The 25817-nt window shown below is 46.4% G+C and overlaps 1 protein-coding gene across 2 annotated transcripts in view; it reads left to right on the top strand.

The window, feature by feature from the left end:
• Positions 1-25817, top strand: part of LOC145350380 (DNA repair protein Ku80-like) — a 248251-nt gene that overhangs the window by 107241 nt on the left and 115193 nt on the right. For both annotated transcript variants that reach the window (XM_080199652.1, XM_080199651.1), the window contains exon 10: positions 10864-10926. In XM_080199652.1, coding sequence (XP_080055778.1) covers positions 10864-10926 — 63 coding nt within the window. The remainder of the gene's footprint in view (positions 1-10863; positions 10927-25817) is intronic.

Raw genomic sequence — 25817 nt, 5'->3', positions numbered from 1 at the left:
ACTTTCAGGGATCTATGTACACATACACCTAGATCCCTCTGTTCATCCACACTATTCAGAGTCCTACCGTTAGCCCTATACGCTACACATCCGTTATTCCTGCCAAAGTGAATTACCTCACACTTTTCCACATTAAACTCCATCCTCCACCTCTCGGCCCAGCTCTGCAACTTATCCAAGTCTCCCTGTAGACTAAGATACCCTTCCTCACTATCTACCACACCTCCGACTTTGGTGTCATCAGCAAATTTACTAATCCACGCAACTATACCCTCATCCAGATCATTTATAAAAATTACAAACAGCAGTGGCCCCAAAACAGATCCCTGAGGCACACCACTCGTAACTGAACTCCATGTCGAATACTTACCATCAACCACCATCCTCTGTCTCCTATCCGCCAGCCAATTCCTAATCCAATTTCCTAGATCACCCTCAATTCCATACATCTGCAATTTCTGCAGAAGCCTTCCATGGTGAACCTTATCAAACGCCTTACTAAAGTCCATATATACCACGTCAACTGCCTTACCCCCATCCACCTCTTTGGTCAGTTTGGTAAGAGTAACAAGAGTACAGAATATAGGGCTAATGGAAGGACTCTTAGTAGTGTTGATGAGCAGAGAGATCTCGGGGTACATGTGCATAGCTCCCTGACAGTTGGCACCCAGGTTGATAAGGTTGTTAAGAAGGCGTACGGCGTGTTAACTTTTATTGGTAGAGGGATTGAATTTCAGAGCCGTGAGGTCATGTTACAACTATACAAAACCCTGGTGCGGCCGCACTTGGAGTATTGCATACAGTTCTGGTCGCCGCATTATAAGAAAGATGTGGAGACATTGGAAAGGATGCGGAGGAGGTTTACCAGGATGTTGCCTGGTATAGTGGGAAGGTCTTATGAGGAAAGGCTGAGGGACTTGAGGTTATTTTCATTAGAGTGAAGAAGGTTACGAAGTGACCTAATTGAGGCATACAAGATGATCAGAGGATTATTTAGGGTGGACAGTGAGAGCCTTTTTCCTCAGATGGTGATGGCTAACACGAGGGGACATAGCTTTAAATTAAGGGGTGTTAGTGACAGGACGGATGTCAGAGGTAGGTTCTTTACTCAGAGGATAGTAAGGTCGTGGAATGCTCTGCCCGCAGCAGTTGTGTACTCTCCAACTTTAAGGGCATTCAAGTGGTCAGTGGATAGGCATATGGATAACATTGGAATAGTTTAGGTTAGAGGGTCATTAGATTGGTTCCACTGTTAGGTGCAACATCGAGGGCCGAAGGGCCTGTACCGTGCTGTAATGTTCTATGTTCTATGAAACCCACACAGACATGTGGAGAATGTGCAAACTCCACACAGACAGTCAGCCTAGACCAGAATTGAACCTGGGTCCCTGGCGCTGTGATAACCACTGTGCCATTGAAAGCAAAGTCTTGTTGTCACTTTAATAAATTTGTGCCACATGACTCCTCAAACACTGTCATTCAGATATAGAGCCATTCAGGTTTACAGCATGAGAACAGGCCGTCTGGCCCAACTTGTCTATACTGCCTTTTTTCCCCCCCACTAAGCTAGTACCATTTGCCCACATTTGGCCAATATTCCCCTATGTCCATCTTACCAATGTAGCTATCTAAATGTTTTTTAAAAGGGGGATTGTTTTGACAGATAAGACAAAGGAGAATCCAAAGAGCTTCTACAAATGCATAAAGGGTAAAGACTAACTATGGAGAGAGTAGGACCTCTTAAGAATTAACAAAGTCATTTATATGCGGATCCATATGAGATGGGTGGGATCCTAAATGAATATTTCTCATCAGTATTCACTGTTGAGAAAAGCAAGCATGTTAGTGAACTTGGGGAAATAAATAATGATGTCTTGTGGAGTGTACATATCACAAAGAAGAAGGTACAGGAAGTCTTAAAACGCATCGAGGCAGATAAATCTCCGGGACCTGATGTATCCCAGGACATGGTGAGAGGCTAGGGAGGAAATTGCAGGTCCCCTAGCAGAGGTATTTAAATCATCGATAGTCACAGGTGAGGTGCCTGAAGATTGGAGGGTGGCAAGTGAACAAAGAAAATTACAACAAGGAACATAAGAACATAAGAAATAGGAGCAGGAGTAGGCCATCTGGCCCTTCGAGCCTCGGCCCTCCAAATCTGCACCCAGCATGCTGCCCTACTGAACTAAAACCCCCTACCCTTCTGGGGACCGTATCTCTCTATTCCCATCCTATTCATTTGTATTTGTCAAGATGCCCCTTAAAAGTCACTATTGTATCTGCTTCCACTACCTCCCCCAGCAGCAAGTTCCAGACACCCACCGTCCTCTGTGTAAAAAATTTGCATCTCCTTTAAACCTTGCCCTTCACATCTTAAACCTATGCCCCCTAGTAATTGACTCTTCCACCCTGGGAAAAAGCTTCTGACTGTCCACTCTGTCCACGCCCCTCATAATCTTGTAGACTTCTATCAGATCACCCCTCAACCTCAGTCGTTCCAATGAGAATAAACCAAAATTCTCTAACCGCTCCTCATGGCTAATGCCCTCCATACCAGACAACATCCTGGTAAATCTTTTCTGTACCCGCTCCAAAGCCTCCACAATTTTTGGTAGTGTAGCAGCCAGAATTGAACACTATATTTGAAGTGTGGCCTGGGCAGATTCTGTGTATACTTCAGCAAGGCGTTTGATAAGGTCCCCCATGCAAGACTTCTTGAAAAAGTGAGAGGGCATGGGATCCAAGGGGCTGTTGCCTTGTGGATCCAGAACTGGCTTGCCTGCAGAAATGATGTGGGTATGCCGGCGTTGGACTGGCGTAAACACAGTAAAAAGTCTGACAACACCAGGTTTTAGTCCAACCGATTTATTTGATAATAGACTCACAAGCTTTCGGGGTTAGTCCCTTCGTCAGGTGAATGGAGAGTCCCCCATTCACCTGACGAAGTGGATGAGGAAGTGGAGGGATGGGTTAGTAAGTTTGCCGACGACACGAAGGTTGGTGGTGTTGTGGATAGTCTGGAGGGATGTCAGAAGTTGTAGCGTGACATAGATAGGATGCGAGACTGGGCGGAGAAGTGGCAGATGGACTTCAATGTGGATAAATGTGTAGTGGTCCATTTTGGCAGGTCCAATGGGATGATGGAGTACAATATCAAGGGCAGGACTTTTAGCAGTGTTGAGGAGCAGAAGGGCCTTAGGGTCCGGGTCCATCGGACTCTGAAATCAGCCTCGCTGGTGAAGGATGTGGTCAAGAAGGCATGTGGTGTGCTAGCCTTCATTAATCGAAGGATTGAGTTTAGGAGTCGGGAGGTAATGCTGCAACTTTATAAAACCCTTTTCAGACCCCACTTGGAGTACTGTGTGCAGTTCTGGTCGCCTCACTACAAGAAGGATGTGGAAGCTATTGAGTGCAGAGGAGATTTACAAGGATGTTGCCTGGACTGGATTGCCTTATGAAGATAGGTTGAGGGAGCTAGGTCTCTTCTCCCTGGAGAGACGAAGATTGAGAGGCGACCTGATAGAGGTTTATAAAATGTTGAGGTATAGATAGGGTGGATTCTCGGAAGCTATTTCCCAGGGCTGAAATGGTGGCTACGAGAGGACACAGGTTTAAGGTGCTGGGGAGCAAGTACAGAAGAGATGTTAGGGGTAAGTTTTTCACTCAGAGGGTGGTGAGTGAGTGGAATCGGCTGCCGTCGGTGGTGGTGGAGGCGAACTCGCTGGGGTCTTTTAAGAGACTTCTGGATGAGCACGTGGGACTTAATGGGATTGAGAGTAATAGATAGGCCTGGTAGGTATGGATATGATCGGCGCAACTTGTTGGTCGAAGGGCCTGTTTGTGCTGTAGTGATCTATGTTCTATATGGAGGGCTTGTCCATGGGGATGGCTTCTTTAACCTGTTTAGGGTGGAAGTTGGAGAAATGGAGCATCGTGAGGTTATCCGTGGGTTTGCGGTACAGTGAAGTGCTGAGGTGATCGTCCTTGATGGAGATGCGTGTGTCCAAGAATGCAGCTGATTCCGGAGAGTAGTCCATGGTGAGTCTGATGGTGGGATGGAACTTGTTGATGTCATCTTATAGGTGTTTCAGTGATTGTTCGCCATGAGTTCAAAGGAAGAAAATGTCATGCTAGTATGTAGCATCAATCGAAGGTCCTGTGCAGTGAAGAGGTCTTGTTCGAATCTACATATAATGATTTTGGCATACTGAGGTGCAAATTTGGTCCCCATGTGTCTGGAAGAGCTGGTTGTTGAAGGTGAAGACTTTGTGGTCCTGGATGAAGCGGATGAGTTGTAAAATTGTATCTGGAGATTGGCAGTTGTCGGCATTGTGTACTGAGACAGTTGCAGCAATGCCGTCATTGTGGGAGATGCTGGTGTAGAGCGCTGAGACATCCATTGTGACGAGGAGTGCTCCTGGTTCAACTGGTCCATGTGTGCTGAGTTTCTGTAGGAAGTCTGTAGTGTCACAACAAAAGCTGAGAGTTCTTTGTACAATTGGTTTCAGGATGCCCTCCATTTAGCTGTCGATATGGACTTCCCTGCGGTGGTACTGTTTTCTACTGTGATACTGGGGGAGGCTTGGTTGCTGCTGGTAGCGATACTGAGTTTCTCAAGTTTCCTGCTCTTGCTGTGCACGTAGATGGCATAGTTCCTTTGTCTCAACTTGATGACAGAAGACAGAGGGTGGTTGTTTTTCAGCGGTGTGCCTCAGGGATCGGTGCTGGGTCCACTGCTATTTGTCAAAAGTCCAAAGATGTGCGGGTTAGGTTGATTGGCCATGCTGAAATTGCCCCTTAGTGTCCTGGGATGTGTAGGTTAGAGGGATTAGCGGGTAAAATATGTAGAGACATGCGGGTAGGGCCTGGGTGGGATTGTGGTCGGTGCAGACTCAATGGGCTGAAGGGCCTCTTTCTGCACTGTAGGGTTCTATGTTCTGTGTCATTTATATTAATGATTTGGATGAGAATTTAGTAGGCATGGTTAGTAAGTTTGCAGATGACATCAAATTTAGTGGTATAGTGGACAGTGAAGATGATTATCTTGGATTGCAATGGAATCTTGATCAGTTGAGCCAAAGGGCTGACAAATTGCAGATGGAGTTTAATTTAGATAAATGCGAGCTGATGCACCTTGGTAGATCAGACCAGGGGAGGACTTAATCAGTTAATGGTAGGGCACTGGGGAGAGTTATAGAGCAAAGTGATCTAGGGTACAGGTTCATAGCTCCTTGAAAGTGGAGTCACAAATGGACAGAGTGGTGAAGAAGGCATTCGGCATGCTTGGTTTCATTGATCAGAACACAGAATACAAGAGTTTGGACATCTTGTTGAAATTGCATTTGAAAGACATTGCTAAGGCCACACTTGGAATAGTGTGTACAGTTCTGGTCATCCTATTAGAGAAAGGATGTTATTTGGAGTTTAATGCGGAGAAGTGTGAGGTAATTCACTTTGGTAGGAATGACAGATGTGTTGAGTATAGGGCTAACGGGAGGACTTTGAATAGTGTGGATGAACAGAGGGATCTAGGTGTATGTGTACATAGATCCCTGAAAGTTGGGAATCAAGTAGATAGGGTTGTTACATAGAACATAGAACATTACAGCGCAGAACAGGCCCTTCGGCCCACGATGTTGCGCCAACCAGTTACAAAACAATGACCCACCAACCTAAACCAATCCCTTTTCGTCCATAAACCTATCCACGGATCTCTTAAACGCCCCCAAACTGGGCGCATTTACAACTGCAGCAGGCAGGGCATTCCAATCCCTCACCACCCTCTGGGTGAAGAACCTACCCCTGACATCCGTCCTATAACTACCCCCCCTTAATTTAAAGCCATGCCCCCTCGTGCTAGATTTCTCCATCAGAGGAAAAAGGCTATTACTATCCACCCTATCTAAACCTCTAATCATCTTATATGTTTCAATAAGATCCCCTCTTAGCCGCCTTCTTTCCAGCGAAAACAACCCCAAATCCCTCAGCCTCTCCTCATAGGACCTCCCCTCCATACCAGGCAACATCCTGGTAAACCTCCTCTGCACCCTCTCCAAAGCCTCCACATCCTTCCTGTAATGTGGGGACCAGAACTGCACACAGTACTCCAAGTGTGGCCGCACCAGAGTCGTGTACAGTTGCAACATAACGCTGCGACTCCTAAATTCAATCCCCCTACCAATAAACGCCAAGACACCGTATGCCTTCTTAACAACCTTATCTACTTGATTCCCAACTTTCAGGGATCTATGTACACATACACCTAGATCCCTCTGCTCATCCACATTATTCAAAGTCCTCCCGTTAGCCCTATACTCGACACGTCTGTTATTCCTACCAAAGTGAATTACCTCACACTTCTCCGTATTAAACTCCATCCGCCACCTCTCGGCCCAGCTCTGCAACCTGTCTAAGTCATCCTGCAAACTATGACACCCTTCCTCACTATCTACCACACATCCGACTTTGGTGTCATCAGCAAATTTACTAATCCACCCAACTATACCCTCATCCAGATCATTAATAAAAATTACAAACGGCAGTGGCCCCAAAACAGATCCCTGAGGCACACCACTCGTAACCGAACTCCATGATGAATATTTACCATCAATATTTACCATTAAGAAGGCATACGGTGTCTTGGCGTTTATTGGTAGGGGGATTGAATTTAGGAGTCGCAGCGTCATGTTGCAACTGTGCACAACTCTGGTGCGGCCGCACTTGGAGTACTGTGTGGAGTTCTGGTCCCCACATTACAGGAAGGATGTGGAGGCTTTGGAGAGGGTGCAGAGGAGGTTTACCAGGATGTTGCCTGGTATGGAGGGGAGGTCCTATGAGGAGAGACTGAGGGATTTGGGGTTGTTTTCGCTGGAAAGAAGGCGACTAAGAGGGGATCTTATTGAAACGTATAAGATGATTAGAGGTTTAGATCGGGTGGACAGTGATAGCCTTTTTCCTCTGATGGAGAAAGCTAGCACGAGGGGGCATGGCTTTAAATTAAGGGGGGGTAGTTATAGGACGGATGTCAGGGGTAGGTTCTTTACCCAGAGGGTGGTGAGGGATTGGAATGCCCTGCCTGCTGCGGTTGTAAATGCGCCTAGTTTGGGGGCGTTTAAGAGATCCGTGGATAGGTTTATGGACGAAAAGAGATTGGTTTAGGTTAGTGGGTCATTGTTTTTTAACTGGTCGGCGCAACATCGTGGGCCGAAGGGCCTGTTCTGCGCTGTAATGTTCTATGTTCTAAACTGGAAAGAGTGCAAAAAAGATTTACTAGGATGCTGCCAAGACTTGATGGTTTGCGTTATAAGGAAAGACTCGATAGACTGGGACTTTTTTCTCTGGAGCATAGGAGAATTTGGGGTGATCATATAGAGGGGCAGTGATCAGTTAGGTAGTCAACATCTTTCCCCGAAGTTACGAGCACATGTTTTAAAAAGCAATTAGACAGTTACGTGGGTAAGATGGATATAGAGGGATATGGGCCAAACGCAGGCAAACGTGACTAGATTAGGGGTTTAAAAAGGGACGACATGGACAAGTTGGGCCGAATGGCCTGTTTCCATGCTGTAAACCTCTATGAAAAGACAAAATTATAACTACCTCTGGCAGCTTGTTCCAGACTCACCTCCCTCTGTGTGACAGAATTGCCCCTCTGGATCCTTTTGTATCTCTCCCCTCTCACCTTAAACCTGTGTCCTCTAGATTCCCCTACCTTTGGAAAAAGATGTTTACAGTAGGTCCCCACATTCAGGGAACTATTGGGACTACACCGCTGGAGTGAAGGGGGGCAATTGGGGGCCACAGGGGGTCGGGCAGCGGGGCAGGATGGTACCCTCTGGGCATGGGCAACATGGAGCGGGGAGAGGCAAGCGATCGATGGGGGGAGAGGTCAGCCAAGGGGGAGGCAGGAGATCAGGGGGTTGCGGCTGGGCCTGTGAATGGTCGGGGGGCGCTGAGATTGGACCTTGGGGTAATTGGGGGAGCAACACTGCAGGGGTCCTGAGCTGGCCAGCAAACGGGAGCTGTCAGTTCTGTGTGTGTGCAGTGTCCCACTGGTTTCACCTCCCGGATGTAAATAGGCCCATCTTCTGATATTCACTCTGGTGTCTCTGCACTGCACAGAGTGTGGGAGATTCTAATCTGAACTCCCACTGGCAAAAACCAATGTGGATTACTCAAGTTTTCCTCTGAATTTGACACTTAGAATTTTTGGGGGAGAATCCACCCCCTCCACCCCAACATCTCCCAATTCTTCCAATATCTTTGAATTATCAGACTGTCATACAGCACAGAAAGAGGCCCTTAGCCCATCATGTCTGCACCCGCCATCAAGATTCAATTTTCAAGTTTGCTGATGACACCACTGCAGTGGGTCAGAGCTTAAGCAATGACAAGACAGAGTACAGGAATGAGATAGGGAATCTGGTGAACCGGTGCAGCAACAATAATCTCTCCTTTAATGTCCAACAAAACAAAGGGGATTGTCATCAGCCTCAGGAAGCGTAAAGGAGAACATGCCTCTATCTACGTCAGCGGGGACAAAGTAGAAATGGTCGAGAGCTTCAAGTTTTTAGCTGTCCAGATCAGCAACAATCTGTCCTGCTGCTCCCCCCATGCTGACGCTATAACTAAGAAAGCCCAGTAAGGAAACGTGGCATGTCAACTACCACTCTTACCAACTTTTACAGATGTACCATAGAAAACATTCTTTCTGGTTGTGTCACTGTCTGGTATGGGTCCTGCTCTGCCCAAGACCTCAAGAAACTACAAAAAGTCGTGAACATAAGAACATAAGAAATAGGAGCAGGAGTAGGCCATCTAGGCCTTTGAGCCTGCCCCGCCATTCAATAAGATCATGGCTGATCTGAAGTGGCTCAGTCCCACTTTCCCGCCTTCTCCCCATAACCCTTAATCCCCTTGCCTATCAAAAACCTATCTACCCGCGTCTTAAATATATTCAGCGAGGCAGCCTCCACCACTTCAATGGGCAGAGAATTCCAGAGATTCACCACCCTTTGAGTGAAGAAGTTCCTCCTCAACTCCATTCTAAACTGCTCCCCCCCCCTTATCTTGAGGCTGTGCCCTCTAGTCCTACTGTCCTTTCTGAGCGGGAAGAGTCTCTCCACCTCTATCCTATCCATCCCATTCATCATCTTGTACGTCTCAATGAGATCTCCCCTCATCCTTCTAAACTCTAACGAGTACAAGCCTAGTTTATTCAGCCTCTCCTCATAGCTCAACCCCCTCAACTCTGGTATCAGCCTAGTGAACCTCCTCTGCACTCCCTCCAAGGCCAAAATATCCTTGTGTAAGTGCGGCGCCCAAAACTGCACACAGTACTCCAGCTGCGGCCTCACCAGTGCCCCGTACAGTTGCAGCAAGACCTCCCTACTTTTGTATTCAATCCCCCTCGCTATGAAGGCCAGCATCCCATTCGCCTTCCTGATCACCTGCTGCACCTGCAAGCTGGGTTTTTGCGACTCATGCACAAGGACCCCGAGGTCCCTCTGCACCGTAGCATGCTGCAGCTTTTCGCCATGTAAGTAGTAGTCCTTCCTACCATTATTCCTACCAAAGTGGACACCTCACACTTGCCAACATTAAATTCCATTTGCCAGTTCCTGACCCATTTGCCCAGCCTATCCACATCCCTCTGCAGACTTTCCACACCCTCCGCACAATTTGCCATTCCACCAATCTTGGTGTCATCAGCAAATTTTGACACCTTACACTCGGTTCCCTCCTCCAGATCATCTATATAAATGGTATATAATCTATATAAATGAGGCCCCAGCACCAATCCCTGGGGCACCCCACTAGTCACCAACCGCCAATTCGAATAGCACAATCCATCACGCAAACCAGCCTCCCATCCATTGACTGTGTCTACACTTCCCGCTACCTCATCAAAGCAGCCAGCATAATTGAGGACCCCACGCACCCTGAACATTCTCTCTTCCACCTTCTTCCTTTGGGAAAAAGATACAAAAGCCTGAGGTCACATACCAACCAGCTCAAGAACAGCTCCTCCCCTGCTGCTGTCAGACGTTTGAATGGACGTACCTTGCATTAAGTTGATCTTTCTCTACACCCTAGCTATGACTATAACACTACATTCTGCACTCTCTTGTTTCCTTTTCTGTGAACGGTATGCTCTGTCTGTATAGCATGCCAGAAACAATACTTTTCACTGTATGTTAATACATGTGACAATAATAAAGCAAACCAAATCAAATCAAATGCTGTCCATTCTAATCCCATTCTCTAGCACTTGGTCTGTAGCTTTGTACGCAATGGGATTCAAGTATCATCTAAATGTTGTGAGAGTTCCCACTTCTACCAAACATTCAGGCAATGAGTTCTAGATTCCCACTGCTCTGCAGGTGAAAAAGTTTTGCCTCAAATCCCCCTAAGTCTCTTGCCCATTATCTTAAGTCTATGCCTGATCTATCCCTTTGTTACCTCTCAACTTGATAATTTCAACATACTCCTGAATGTTTCCTCCTACTATCTAAATTTGACATCATCTAAAACTCTGCTGTCTGTCTCGTACTCACACCTCATTATGTTTATCCTGATGGATATGATGAGAGATTTTTCTCTTTATCTAGCTTAGTGTTATACTTTGTTCGAATAATATTCCTGTGAAGCACCTTGAAATGATGGGGAGAATTCTCCGGACAGGGTAGTTCCTCGCGAGAATTGCGATGGGCCGGAGAATCGGGTGTCAGGCGAAAAACGGCACCAGACCTGTTGCGATGTCCTTGGCTGCCTCACTAGCCTCAATAAGGTCCTCGTGAAAGCAAGCAGTAACCTAATAGTTATGTAAACCTGCTAATTATTATATATTTTCTTTAATTACAGATTTTGCGGCATTATTATGTTGGACGGCAGGTGCTACAGGTATTTGCTGCAAAGGATGATGAGGTGAGAGCTTACGTGGATTTCTTGAAGTGTGTACAGGAGAACATCTTAGGCCAATATGTAGAGAATTCAACAAGGGAAGGAGCTGTGCTGGACCTGATTCTGGGGAATGAAGTTGGACAGGTGGTTGAGGTGGTAGTGGGGAAACATTTTAAGAACATAAGAAACAGGAGCAGTAGGCCATCTAGCCCTTCGAGCCTGCCCTGCCATTCAATAAGATCATGGCTGATCTGAAGTGGATCAGTTCCACTTACCCGCCTGCTTCCCATAACCCTTAATTCCCTTATCGATCAGAAATCTATCTACCCGTGACTTAAACATATTCAACGAGGTAGCCTCCACCACTTCAATGGACAGAGAATTCCAGAGATTCACCACCCTCTGAGAGAAGAAGTTCCACCTCAACTCTGTTCTAAACTGCCCCCACCCTTATTTTGAGGCTGTGCCCTCTAGTTCTGTTTCCTTTCGAAGTGGAAAGAATCTCTCTACCTCTACCCTATCTAGCCCCTTCATTATCTTGTAAGTCTGTATAAGATCCCCCCTCAGCCTTCTAAATTCCAACGAGTACAGGCCCAATCTACTCAATCTCTCCTCATAAGCTAACCCCCTCATCTCTGGGGTTAGTGAAAGCAATCACAACATGATACAATTGGTTATGGATAAGGAAATAGACAAGTTGCAAGGAAAGTTTTGGAGTGGGGGAAAATGGAGTTTAACAAAATAAGGCAAGACTTGGCCAAGACAGATTGGGAACAGGTACTAATGGGGAAATCTACAGAAGAGCAATGGGAGGCATTCAGAAAGGAAATAAGGAGGATACAAGCCCATCTTGTTCCCTCTAGGGTGGCAGGAAGGAGCAACAGGCCCAGAGAACCATGGATGTCCAGAGATATTCAGAGGGCCACAAGGTGCCACAGTGGTTAGCACTGCTGCCTCACAGTGCCATGGACTGTTCAATTCCCTGCTTGGGTCACTGTCTGTGTGGAGTCTGCATGTTCTCTCCATGTCTGCGTGTGTTTCCTCCGGGTGGTCTGGTTTCCTCCCACAGTCCAAAAGATGCGCTGGGTAGGTGCATTGACCATGCTAAATTCTCCTTCATTGTACCTGAATGGGCGCCAGAGTGTGGCAACTAGGGGGATTTTCACAGTAACTTCATTGCACTGTTAATGCAAGCCTACTTATGACTAATAAATAAAATTTAACTTAAAAAACTTACCAGGGGATTTTCATAATAACTTAATTGCAGTGTTAATATCAGCCTACTTGTGATAATAATAAATAAAACTTAAAAGGGAAGGGAGATTTTTAGCAGATACAAGAGGAACAAATCAACAGAGGCATCAGTGAAGTATAACAAATGCAGGATGGAGCTTAAGAAAACAATTAGGAAAGCAAGGAGGCGATACGAGGAAGTTCTGGCTGGTAAAAATAGGGAAAATATTCGATAAGTATATCAATGGGACGAGGATAACCAGGGAAAAAGTAGGGCCCATTAGGGACCAAGGGGGCAATCTATGGGTGGAGGCACAGGGCATTGATAGAGTGTTGAATGAATACACTCATTTTCACCCAAGAGAATGAGGACGAAGATATGGAATTCAGACAAAGTGACTGTGAGGTTCTAGAGCAAATTGACATAAGGAGTGACAAGGTATTGGCACATTTAAAAGTGGATAAATCTCCAGGTCCAGATGAATTGTGCCCCAGGCTGCTGTGGGAGGCAAGGGAGGAGATTGCAGGGACTCTGACCCAAATCTTTAATTCCTTTCTGATCACAGGGGAGGTGCCTGAGGACTGGAGAACAGTTAATGTGGTTCTGCTATTTAAAAAGGGTTGTAAAGATAAGCAAGGGAACTACAGACCAGTGAGTCTTATGTCATAGAACAGTACAGCACATTTGAGGCCCTTCGGCCCTTATTGTTGTGCCGAGCTTTGTCCGAAACCAATATCAAGTTATCCCTCTCCCTATCATTCTGGTGTGCTCCATGTGCCTATCCAATAATCACTTGAAAGCTCCTTAAGTGTCTGACTCCACCATCACAGCAGGCAGTCTGTCCCACACTTCAACCACTCTCTGAGTAAAGAACCTACCTTGGACATCCCTCCTATATCTCCCACCATGAGCCTGATAGTTACGCCTCCTAGTAACAGCTACATCCACCCGAGGAAATAGTCTCTGAACGTCCACTCTGTCTATACCCCTCATCATCTTATAAACCTCTATTAAGTCCCCTCTTATCCTCCTCCACTGTAACGAGAAAAACCCTAGCTCAGTGGTAGGGAAACTATTGGAGAAACTTCTGAAGGAGAGTATCTATCTCCACTTGGCAAGACTTGATCAGGAATAGTCAGCGTGGTTTAATCAGAGGGAGGTCATGTTTAACAGATTTGATTGAATTATTTGAGGATGTGACCAGGTGTGTAGATGAGGGTAGTGTAGTCGATGTAGTTTATATGGATTTCAGCAAAGCCTTCGACAAGATCCCACATAGTTGGCTTGTAAAGATGGCAAATGCACATGGCTTATAGGGTAATTTGATACAGTAGATTCAAAGTTAGCTCAGTTGCAGGAGACAGATGATGTCAGAAGGCTGCTTTTTAGTGTTTGGAACACCAGGTTTAAGTCCAACTAGTTTATTTGATAGTAATCCCATAAGCGTTCGAAAACAGTGTTCCTTCGTCAGGTGTGTGGAAGGTTCTGATCAGAAGGGTCAGAACATTCCACACCTGACGGAGGAACACCGTTTCCAAAAGCTTGTGGGTTTACTATCAAATAAACTGGTTTGTTCTTAAACCTGCTGTTGTGAGACTTCTTACTGTGTTTACCCCAGTCCAACGCCGGCATCTCTACATCAGTGTTTGGAAGCCAGTGTCCAGTGGGGTACCACAGGGATCCATGCTGGGCCTCTTATTATTCGTCATTTAAAGAAACCACATAGATGATCACATGGGAGGTAAGGTCAGTAAATTTGAGGAAGACACAAAGATTGTCTGGGTGGTTAACAGCGAAATGGAGTGTCTTGGGCTATAGGAAGTTGTTGATCGAATGGTCAAATGGCAGATAAGTGGCAGATGGAATTTAACCTTGAAAAGTATGAGGTAATACTCTTTGGAAGTGGCAATTTGACAAAGAAGTACCCAATGAATGGTGGGGCACTAGGAAGGTTTGGGAAACCAAGGGACCTTGGCATGTTTGACCATAGATCTTAAGGGGAAGGGCATTTTGGAAGGATAGTGAAAAAGGCATATGGCACACTTCCTTTATCAATCAAAGGGTAGATTACAAAAGTGGGAAAATCATGTTGGAGTTGCATAGAACTTTGGTGAGGCCACAGCTACAGCACTGTGTATATTAGAGGGTGGTGGGGGCCTGGAATCCACTGCCAAGCAGGGTGGTGGAGGCGGACACACTGGGATCGTTTAAGACTTACCTGGATAGTCACATTAGCAGACTGGGAACGGAGAGATACAGAAGAATGGTCTAGTTGGGCCAATGAGCGGCACAGGCTTGGAGGGCCGAAGGGCCTGTTTCCTGTGCTGTATTGTTCTTTGTTCTTCTTTATTTCTGGTCTTGGCATTATAGGAATTTGATTTATTACTGTCACATGTATTAGTGTGCAGTGAAAAGTATTGTTTCTTGCACACTATATAGACAAAGCATACCGTACATAGAGAAGGAAAGGAGAGAATGCAGAATGTAGTGTTGCAATCATAGCTAGGTTGTAGAGAAAGCTCAACTTAATATCAGGTAGGTCCATTCAAAAGTCTGATGGCAACAAGGAAGAAGCTGTTCTTGAGTGACTGGTACGTGACCTCAGACTTTTGTATCTTTTTCCCGATGGAAGAAGGTGGAAGAGAGAATGTCCAGGGTGCGAAATGTCCTTGATTATGCTGGCTGCTTTTCCAGGACAGCAAGAAGTGTAAACAGTGTCAATGAATGGGAGGCTGGTTTGCGTGATGGAATGGGCTACGTTCGCAATCCTTTGTAGCTTCTCGCAGTCTTGGTCAGAGAAGGAGCCATACCAATTTGTAATACATCCAGAAAGGATGCTTTCATGGAATCATAGAATCTCTACAGCGCAGAAGGAGGCCATTTGGCCCATCAAGTCTGCACCAACCTCAATCCCACGCAGACCGTAGTCTCACAACTCCACATATTTATCCTGCTAATCCCCCTGACACTGGGGTCAATTTAGCATGGCCAATCAACCTAACCCACATTTCTTCGGACTTACTACGATGCATCTGTAAAAACTGCTGAGAGTTGTAGTGGAAATGCCAAATTTCCTGAGAAAGTAGAAGCATTCATGGGTTTTCTTAACGATAGTGTCGTGTGGAGGGACCACAACATTTTGTTGGTAATCTGGACATCTAGAAACTTGAAGTTTCAGCCATTTCTACTTCATCCCCATTGATGTAGAAAGTAAAGTTTATTAGTCAGAAGTAAGGCTTATATTAACACTGCAATGAAGCTATTGTGAAATTTTCCCACTCACCACAGTCTGGCCCCTGTTCAGGTCAATACACCTAACCAGCTCCAGTCTTTCAGAATGTGGGAGGAAACTGGAGCATCCGGAGGAAACTCGTGCAGACACGGGGAGAACATGCAAACTCCAAACAGACAGTGACCCAAGCCAGTAATCGAACCTGGGTCCCTGGCGCAGTGAAGCAGCAATGCTAACCACTTTGCCACTGTGCCACCCCCAGCAAGTCCTTCACTATGCTTCCTGAAGCCGATGACAATCTCCTTCATTTTACTGACATTGAAGGATGTCAATTGTCATTGCACCAATTTGCCAGATTCTCTACCTCATTCCTGTACTCCATCTCGTGACTGTTTTGAGTTTCGGCCTATCAATATCTTGGCAGGAAGGCTGGCTAAGGCTACTGGGGAGATTTTAAAATAGAAAGGTTGCGGGGAGGTAATCAAGGTGAGATGACTGGGAGTGAGGAGGTTAGCTCGCAAATAGAGAAGGATTGTAGACAGTGTAAGAGGGAGGATAGACGGGTGATGGAGAAGGGAAGCGCCCGGACGGAAGGTCTGAGGTGTTTCTATTTTAGTGCTAGGAGTGTAGTGAATAAAGTGGATGAGTTTAGAGCGTGGATTGCTGCTTGGGAACGTGATGTGGTGGCCGTTACAGACACTTGGATGTCTCATATAAGATGATTAGAGGTTTAGATAGGGTGGATAGTAATAGCCTTTTTCCTCTGATGGAGAAATCTAGCACGAGGGGGCATGGCTTTAAATTAAGGGGTGGTAGTTATAGGACGGATGTCAGGGGTAGGTTCTTTACCCAGAGGGTGGTGAGGGATTGGAATGCCCTGCCTGCTGCAGTTGTAAATGCGCCTAGTTTGGGGGCGTTTAAGAGATCCGTGGATAGGTTTATGGACGAGAAGGGATTGGTTTAGGTTAGTGGGTCATTGTTTTGTAACTGGTCGGCGCAACATCGTGGGCCGAAGGGCCTGTTCTGCGCTGTAATGTTCTATGTTCTATGTTCAGGGACAGGACTGGGTTCTTCAGGTGCCAGGATTCAGATATTTCAGGAAGGACAGGGAGGGAGGCAAAAGAGGGAGGGGAGTGGCACTGTTGATCAGGGTTAGTGTCACGGCTGTAGAGAAGGTGGACGCCGTGGAGGGATTGTCTACGGAGTGTCTGTGGGTGGAAGTTCGGAACAGGAAGAGGTCGATAACTTTGCTGGGTGTCTTCTAGAGGCCACCCAATAGTAACAGGGATGTTGAGGTGCAGATAGGGAAACAGGTCCTGGAGAAATGTAGCAATAACAAAGTTGTCGTGATGGGAGACTTTAATTTCCCAAATATCGATTGGAATATCCCTAGGGTAAGGGGTTTGGATGGGGAGGAGTTTATTATGTGTGTTCAGGAGGTTTCCTGACACAGTACGTGGATAAGCCTACAAGAGGAGAGGCTGTACTCGATCTAGTATTGGCTAATGAACCTGAATAGGTGTCGGATATCTCAGTGGGAGAGCATCTTGGGATAGCGATACTAACTCTATCTCCTTCACAATAGCATTGGAAAGAGACAGGATCAGGCAAGCTAGGAAAGTGTTTATCTGGAGTAAGGGGAAATATAAAGCCATCAGGCAGGAAATTAGACGAGTCAATTGGAAGGAGGTATTCTTGGGGAAAAGTACCGAAGGAAGGTGGCGGATTTTCAAGGAATGTTTGTCTGGAGCTCTGCACGACAACATTCTGATGAGACAGGGAGGTTTTGGTAGGTTACGGGAACCGTGGTGCATGAAGGTTGTAATGAACCTAGTCAAAAAGAAAAGAAAGGCATACAGAAGGTTCAGAGAGTTAGGCGATGTTAAGGATCTAGAGGAGTATATGGGGTGTAGGAAGGAGCTTAAAAAGGAAATTAGGAGAGCCGGAAGGGGTCATGAGAAGGCCTTGGCTGGTAAGATTAAGGAGAACACTAAGGCGTTCTACAAATATATGAAGAGTAAAAGGATGAGATGTGAAGAAATAGGACCTATAAAAGGTGGAAGGGAAAAAGTTTGTGTGGAACTGGTAGAAATGGCAGAGGTGCTTAATGAATACTTTACCTTGGTATTCACAGTGGAAGATGACCTGGGTGGTTGTACTGCAGGTTTGCGGCGGACTGAAAAGATTGAACATGTGGGCGTTAAGCGAGAGGATGTGTTGGAAATTTTGAATACCATCAAGATAGATAAATCACCGGGACCGGATGGGATGTGTCCCAGGTTACTGTGGGAGGCGAGGGAAGAGATTGCAGAGCCTCTGGCGATGATCTTTGCGTCATCGATGGAGACGGGGGAGGTTCCGGTGGATTGGAGTATTGCGGATGTGGTTCCTATATTCAAGAAAGGGATAGGGATAGCCCAGGAAATTACTGACCAGTGAGTCTAACCTCAGTGGTTAGTAAGTTGATGGAGAGGATCCTGAGAGACAGGATTTATGAACATTTAGAGAAGCTTAGTATGATCAAAAGTAGTCAGCACGGCTTTGTCAAGGGCAGATCGTGCCTTACGAGCCTGGTTGAGTTCTTTGAAAATGTGACTAAACACATTGATGAAGGAAGAGCAGTGGATGTGGTTTATATGGACTTCAGCAAGGCGTTTGATAAGGTCCCCCATGCAAGACTTCTTGAGAAAGTGAGAGGGCATGGGATCCAAGGAGCTGTTGCCTTGTGGATCTAGAACTGGCTTGCCTGCAGAACGCAGAGAGTGGTTGTGGATGGGTCTTTCTCTGCATGGAGGTCGGTCACCAGTGGAGTGCCCCAGGGATCTGTTCTGGGACCCTTGCTGTTTGTAATTTTCATAAATGACCTGGATGAGGAAGTGGAGGGATGGTTTGGTAAGTTTGCCGATGACACGAAGGTTGGTGGTGTTGTGGATAGTCTGGAGGGATGTCAGAAGTTGCAGCATGACATAGATAGGATGCAAGACTGGGTGGAAGAAGTGGCAAATGGACTTCAACGCGGCTAAATGTGTAGTGGTCCATTTTGGCAGGTCCAATGGGATGAAGGAGTATAATATCAAGGGTAAGTCTCTTAGCAGTGTAGAGGATCAGAAGGACCCTGGGGTCCGGGTCCATAAATCAGCCTCGCAGGTGGAGGATGTGGTCAAGAAGGCGTATGGTATACTGGCCCTCATCAATCGAGGGATTGAGTTTAGGAGTCGGGAGGTAATGCTGCAGCTTTATAAGACCCTTGTCAGACCCCACGTGGAGTACTGTGCGCAGTTCAGGTCGCCTCATTACAAGAAGGATGTGGAAGCTATTGAGAGGGTGCAGAGGAGATTTACAAGGAAGTTGCCTGGATTGGGTGGCATGCCTTATGAGGATAGGTTGAAGGAGTTCGGTCTTTTCTCCCTGGGGAGATGAAGGATGAGAGGTGACCTGATAGAGGTTGTAAGACGTTGAGAGGTATAGATTCGGTGGATTCTCAGAGTCTGTTTCCGAGGGCTGAAATGGTCGGTATGAGAGGACACAGGTTTAAGGTGCTGGGCAGTAGGTACAGAGGAGATGTCAGGGGTAAGTTTTTCACTCAGAGGATGGTGGGTGAGTGGAATTGGCTGCCGTCGGTGGTGGTGCAGGTGAATTCGTTGGGGTCTTTTAAGAGACTTTTGGATGAGCACATGGGATTTAATGGGATTGAGGGATATAGATAGACCTAGTAGGTAGGGATATGATCGGCGCAACTTGTGGGCCAAAGGGCCTGTTTGTGCTGTAGTTTTTCTATGTTCTCTGTTGTATCAGTAAATTTTGAAATGGAGTTGGAGTGAAAATTGGTCATGCAGTTATAAGTGTACAAGAAATATAGTAAGGGCCCGAGGATGCAGCCTTGCGGGGCACTGGTGTTAAGGATGATCATGGGGAGGTTGTTGTTTGCCCCTTTAGCAGTTTAGCTCTGTTGGCCGGACAATGGATTAGTGAAACGGTGATATTAACATAGAAACTGGAAGCGCCATTCGGGCCTTTGAGCCTGCTCCACCATTCATCATGATCATGACTGAGCATCCAATTAAATATCCTGATTTCCCCCTTCCTCCCATAGCCCTTGATCCCTTTAGCCTCAAGAGCTAAATCTAATTTCTTGAAATCATAGAACATAGAACAAAAAAAACTACAGCACAAACAGGCCCTTCGGCCCACAATTTATGCCGATCATATCCCCACCTACTAGGCTTACCTATAACCCTCAATCCTATTAAGAACCATGTACTCATCCAGAAGTCTCATAAAATGTGAATAGGACCTATAAAATGTGAAGGTGGGAAAGTTTGTACAGAACCGGTAGAAGTAGTAGAGGTGCTTAATGAATACTTTACCTCGGTATTCATGGTGGAAAAAGATCTGGGTGGTTGTACTGCAGGCTTGCGGGGACTGAAAAGATTGAGCATGTGGACATTAAGAAAGGGGATGTGTTGGAACTTCTGAATAGCATCAATCAATAAGTCGCCGGGACCGGATGGGATATACCCCAGGTTACTGTGGGAGGTGAGGGAAGAGATTGCAGAGCCTCTGGTGATCTTTGCGTCATCGATGGAGACGGGAGAGAGTCTGGAGTATTGGAGGGTTCTGAATGTGGTTCCTATATTCAAGAAAGGGAATAGGGATAGCCCAGGAAATTACTGACCAGTGAGTCTAACCTCAGTAGTTGGTAAGTTAGAACATAGAACATTACAGCACAGTACAGGCCCCTCGGCATTCGATGTTGGTTCCGCTGGTCGGCACAATCTAATGACCCTCTAACCTAAACTATTCCAATGTTATCCACATGCCTATCCACTGACCATTTGAACGCCCTTAAAGTTGGCGAGTCCACAACTGCTGCAGGCAAGGCATTCCACGCCCTTACTACCCTCTGACTAAAGAACCTACCTCTGACATCCGTCCTATAACTACCACCCATTAATTTAAAGCTATGTCCCCTCGTGTTAGCCATCACCATCCGAGGAAAAAGGTTCTCACTGTCCACCCTATCTAATCCTCTGATCATCTTGTATGCCTCAATTAGGTCACCTCGTAACCTTCTTCTCTCTAATGAAAATAACCTCAAGTCCCTGCGCCTTTCCACATGTTGATGGAGAGGATCCTGAGGGTCAGGAATTATGAACATTTAGAGAAGTTTAGTACGCTCAAAAGTAGTCAGCACGGCTTTGTCAAAGGCAGATCGTGCCTTACGAGCCTGGTTGAGTTCTTTGAAAACGTGACTAAACACATTGACAAAGGAAGAGTGGTAGATGTGGTTTATATGGACTTCAGCAAGGCGTTCGATATGGTCTCCAATGCAAGACTTCTTGAGAAAGTGAGAGGGCATGGGATCCTAGGGCTGTTGCCTTGTGGATCCAGAACTGTCTTGCCCACAGAAGGCAGAGAGTGGTTGTAGATGTATCTTTTTCTGCATGGAGGTCAGTCACCAGTAGAGTGCCCCAGGGATCTGTTCTGGGACCGTTGCTGTTTGTAATTTTCATAAATGACCTGGATGAGGCAGTGAAGGGATGAGTTGGTAAGTTTGCTGACGACACAAAGGTTGGTGGTGTTGTGGATAGTTTGGAGGGAAGTCAGAGGTTGCAGCGTGACATAGATAGGATGCAAGATTGGGCGGAGAAGTGGCAGATGGACTTCAACCCAGATAAATGTGTAGTGGTCCATTTTGGCAGGTCAAATGGGACTATCCCAGTTTACCCAATCTCTCCTCATAGCTAAGACCCTTCATACCAGGCAACATCCTGGTAAACTTTTTCTATACTCTCTCCAAAGCCTCTATGTCCTTCTGGTAGTGTGGTGACCAGACGCAGTATTCCAAATGTGGCCTAACCAACGTTCTATATAGCTGCAACATCATATGCCAACTTTTATACTCTGTGCCCTGTCCAATAAAGGCAGGCGTGCCATATGCCTTCTTCACCACCCTCTCCAGCTGTGCTGCCACCTTTAAGGATCTGTGGACTTGCACACCCAGGTCCCTCTGTGTGTCTGTATTCCTAATGGTTCTGCCATTTATTGTATAGCTCTCCCCTACATTAGATCTACCGAAATGCTTCACTTCGCATTTATCTGGATTAAATTCCATCTGCCATTTCTCCGCCCAATTTTCCAGCCTATCTATATCCTGCTGTATTCTCTGACAACATTCATCACTATCCGCAACTCCAGCAATCTTTGTGTCGTCTGCAAACTTACTGATCACACCAGTTACACCTTCTTCCAAATCATTTATATATATCACAAACAGCAGAGGTCCCAGTACAGAGCCCTGCAGAACACCACTAGTCACAGACCTCCAAACGGAAAAAGACCCCTCCATAGCTACCCTCTGTCTTCTACGACCAAGCTAGTTCTCCACTCATCTAGCTAGCTCACCTTTTATCCTGTGAGATTTAACCTTTTGCACCAGCCTGCCATGAGGGACCTTGTCAAACACTTTACTAAAATCCATATAAACGACATCCACAGCCCTTCCCTCGTCAATTGTTTTTGTCACCTCCTCAAAAAACTCAACCAAATTTGTGAGGCATGACCTCCCTCGTACAAAACCATGCTGTCTATCACTAATGAGATTATTCAGTTCTAAATGTGCATATATTCTTTCTCTAAGAATCTTCTCCAACCATTTCCCTACCACGGACGTCAAGCTCACTAGCCTATAATTACCCGGGTTATCCTTGCTACCCTTCTTAAATAACAGGACCACATTTGCTATCCTCCAATCCTCTAGGACCTCACCTGTGTCCAGTGAAGAGACAAAGATTTCTGTTAGAGGCCCAGCAATTTCATCTCTTGCCTTACTGAGCAGTCTAGGATAGATGCCATCAGGCCCTGGGGATTTGCCTGTCTTAATGTTTCCTAAAAAACCTTACACTTCCTCCCTTGTAATTGAGATTTTTTTCTAACGGGTCAACACATTCCTCTGAGACACTACCAGTCAACATGCCCCTCTCCTTTGTGAATACTGATGCAAAGTATTTGTTTCGGATCTCACCTACTTCCTTGGGTTCTAAGCATAATTCCCCTTCTTCGTCCCTGAGAGGTCCGATTCTTTCCCTGACAACCCTCTTGTTCCTATTGTATGCATAAAATGCCTTAGGATTCTCCTTAATCCTGTCTGCCAAGGACATTTCATGACCCCTTTTTGCCCTTCTAACTCCCTGTTTGAGTTCTTTTCTACTTTCTCTGTATTCCTCCAGTGCTCCATCTGTTTTTAGCTGCCTGGACCTTACATATGCCTCTTTTTTCATTTTGATTAGACCCAAAATTTCACTGGTTATCCACGACTCTCAATTCCTACCTTTCCTATCCTTCATTTTTACAGGCACATGCCTGTCCTGCAGCCTTATCAACTGCTTCTGAAAAGACTCCCACGTGCCAGATGTGGATTTACTCTCGAACAGCCTCTCCCAATCAACAGCCACCAAATCTTGCCTAATCCGGCTGTAGTTAGCCTTCCCCCAATTCAGCACCTTACCCATATAACAACACTCATCTTTTTCCATTATTATCCTAAAGTTCACAGAATTGTGGTCACTATTTGCCACATGTTCCCCTACTGAAACTTTGACGACCTGACCGGGCTTATTTCCCAGTACTAGGTCCAGTATAGCCCCCTCTCGAGTTGGACTATCAACATATTGTTCCAAAGAACCTTCCTGTACGCATTTTATAAATTCCTCCCCATCCAGACCCCCAGCCCTAAGCGATTTCCAGTGTATACAAGGGAAATTAAAGTCTCCCACTATAACAAACCTATTTTTTCTGCATCTGTCCAGAATCTCCTTACATATCCGTTCCTCCACTTCCCCCCAGCATAGTGACTGCACCCTTCCTGTTTCTGAGCTCCACGCACAGTGACTCGTTACATGACCCTTCTAAATTGTCCACCCTCGGTACTGCTGTAATATGCTCCCCAACCAGAATTGCTACTCCCCCACCTCTTCTAGCCCCTCTTCTGTCTCGTCTAAAACACTTATACCCTGGAATATCCAGCTGCCGGCCCTGTCCTTTTTTTAACCAAGTCTCCGTCACTGCAACCACATCCAAGTTCGGCGCAAGCATTAAGGCTCTAAGTTCATCTGTCTTGCCTGTTAAGAACATAAGAAATAGGAGCAGGAGTAGGCCATCTAGCCCCTTGAGCCTGCCCCGCCATTCAATGAGATCATGGCTGATCTGAAGTGGATCATTTCCGCTTTCCCGCTTTCTCCCCATAACCCTTAATTCCCTTGTCTGTCAAAAACCTATCTACCCGTGACTTAAATACATTCAGCCTCCACCACTTCAACGGGCAGAGAATTCCAGAGATTCACCACCCTTTGAGTGAAGAAGTTCCTCCTCAACTCCAATCTAAACTGCCCCTTCCTTATTTTGAGGCTGTGCCCTCTAGTCCTGCTATCCTTTCTAAGCGGGAAGAATCTCTCTACCTCTACCCTATCCAACCCTTTCATTATCTTATATGTCTCTATAAGATCCCCCCTCATCCTTCTAAACTCCAACGAGCACAGACCCAGTCTGTTCAGTCTCTCTTCATAGTCCAACCCCCTCATCTCCGGTATCAGCGAGTGAACCTCCTCTGCACTCCCTCCAAGGCCAAGATAACCTTCCGCTAGTGCGGCGACCAAAACTGCACACTGTACTCCAGCTGCGGCCTCACCAGTACCCTGTACAGTTGCAGCAAGACCTCCCTACTTCTATATTCTATCCCCCTCGCTATAAAGGCCAGCATGCCATTTGCCTTCTTGACCACCTGCTGCACCTGCAGACTGGGTTTTTGTGACTCATGCACAAGGACCCCCAGGTCCCTCTGCACCGTAGCATGCTGCAGCTTTTTGCCCTTTAAATAGTAATCCCTCCTACTATTATTTCTGCCAAAGTGGATAACCTCACACTTGCTAACATTATACTCCATCTGCCAGGTCCTCGCCCACTCGCTCAGCCTATCCAGATCCTTCTGCAGACTTTCCACACCCTCCACGCAATTTGCTTTTCCACTCATCTTCGTGTCATCAGCAAATTTCGTCACCCTACACTCAGCCCCCTCCTCCAGATCATCTATGTAAATGGTAAATAGCTGAGGCCCCAACACCGATCCCTGTGGCACTCCACTCGTCACCAACCGCCAGTCAGAATAGCACCCATTGATACCAACTCTCTGCTTCCTATTAGACAACTAATCCTCTATCCACGCTAACACCTTACCCCCAACTCCATGCACCCTAACCTTCTGTAGCAACCTTTTATGAGGCACCTTATCAAACGCCTTTTGAAAATCTAGAAACACCACATCCACTGGTTCCCCTCTGTCTACCGCACTAGTCACATCCTCATAGAAATCCAATAAATTTGTCAAACATGACTTCCCCTTAACGAATCCGTGCTGCGTCTGCTCTATCAAACCATTCCTTTCTAGGTGCCTTGCTATTTCTTCTTTGATGACGGATTCAAGCATTTTTTCCAACTACAGATGTTAAACTAACCGGCCTATAATTCCCTGCCTTTTGTCTGCTACCTATTTTAAACAGCGGCGTAACATTAGCCGTTACACTCCTTGCATTGAAGCTGATGCACTCCAGACCTCCAGGCCCACTGAGGTCATCCTCCCTCAGAATGCTCTTCCTTTTAGATAGCCTTGTCCTGGCCGCAAGCTCATCCCCAGTCTCTATGCTTATTGACCTATTGTTTTGATCCCCGCCCCCCCCTGCCACATTAGTTTAAACCCACCTGAATCACACTATCAAAACTCCCAGCCCCTCCAGATTAGGTGCAACCTGTCCTTCTTGTACAGGTGCCATCCTCTCTTGAAAACTTCCCAGTGATGCACAAATTTGAAACCCTCCCTCCTGCACCAGTCCTTTAACCATGCGTTTAGTTGTACAATTTCCCTGTTCCTAGCCTCACTCGCACGTGGCACTGGGAGTAGTCCAGAGAATGCTACCCTAGAGGCCCTGCTTTTTAGCCTACTACCCAATTCCCTGAATTACTCTGGCAGGACCTCCCTGCTCTTTCTGCCTATGTCGTTTGCACCAATGTGGACAATGACGTCTGTCTGATTACCCGCCCCTTTTAGGATGCTTCCTACCCGCTCAGAGACATCCACGACCCCGGCACCAGGGAGGCAGACTGCCATCCTGGGGTCTCGTTCGCGCCCACAGACAGCCACCGAGGTACTGTCTGGTACGTGACCTTTACCCTTCCTAACTGTGACCCATGTGTCTTCCTTCCATGGCCCCATTGTGACTACCTGCCTGTAACGTGTCTCTATTAATCCCTTGTTCTCCCTGACTAGACCAAGGTCATCGAGCCGCAGCTCCAGTTCCCTAACGTGGTCCCTCAGGAGCTGCAGTTCGACGCACCTGGCACAGATATGGAGTTCCAGGAGACTAGGCGACTCCATGAACTCCCACATCCGACACCGAA

This window comes from Carcharhinus amblyrhynchos, chromosome 11 (assembly GCF_965287045.1).
Source record: "Carcharhinus amblyrhynchos chromosome 11, sCarAmb.v2.hapA, whole genome shotgun sequence".
In the NCBI taxonomy this organism is placed as follows: Eukaryota; Metazoa; Chordata; class Chondrichthyes; order Carcharhiniformes; family Carcharhinidae; genus Carcharhinus; species Carcharhinus amblyrhynchos.
This window is presented reverse-complemented; position numbering and strand designations above follow the sequence as displayed.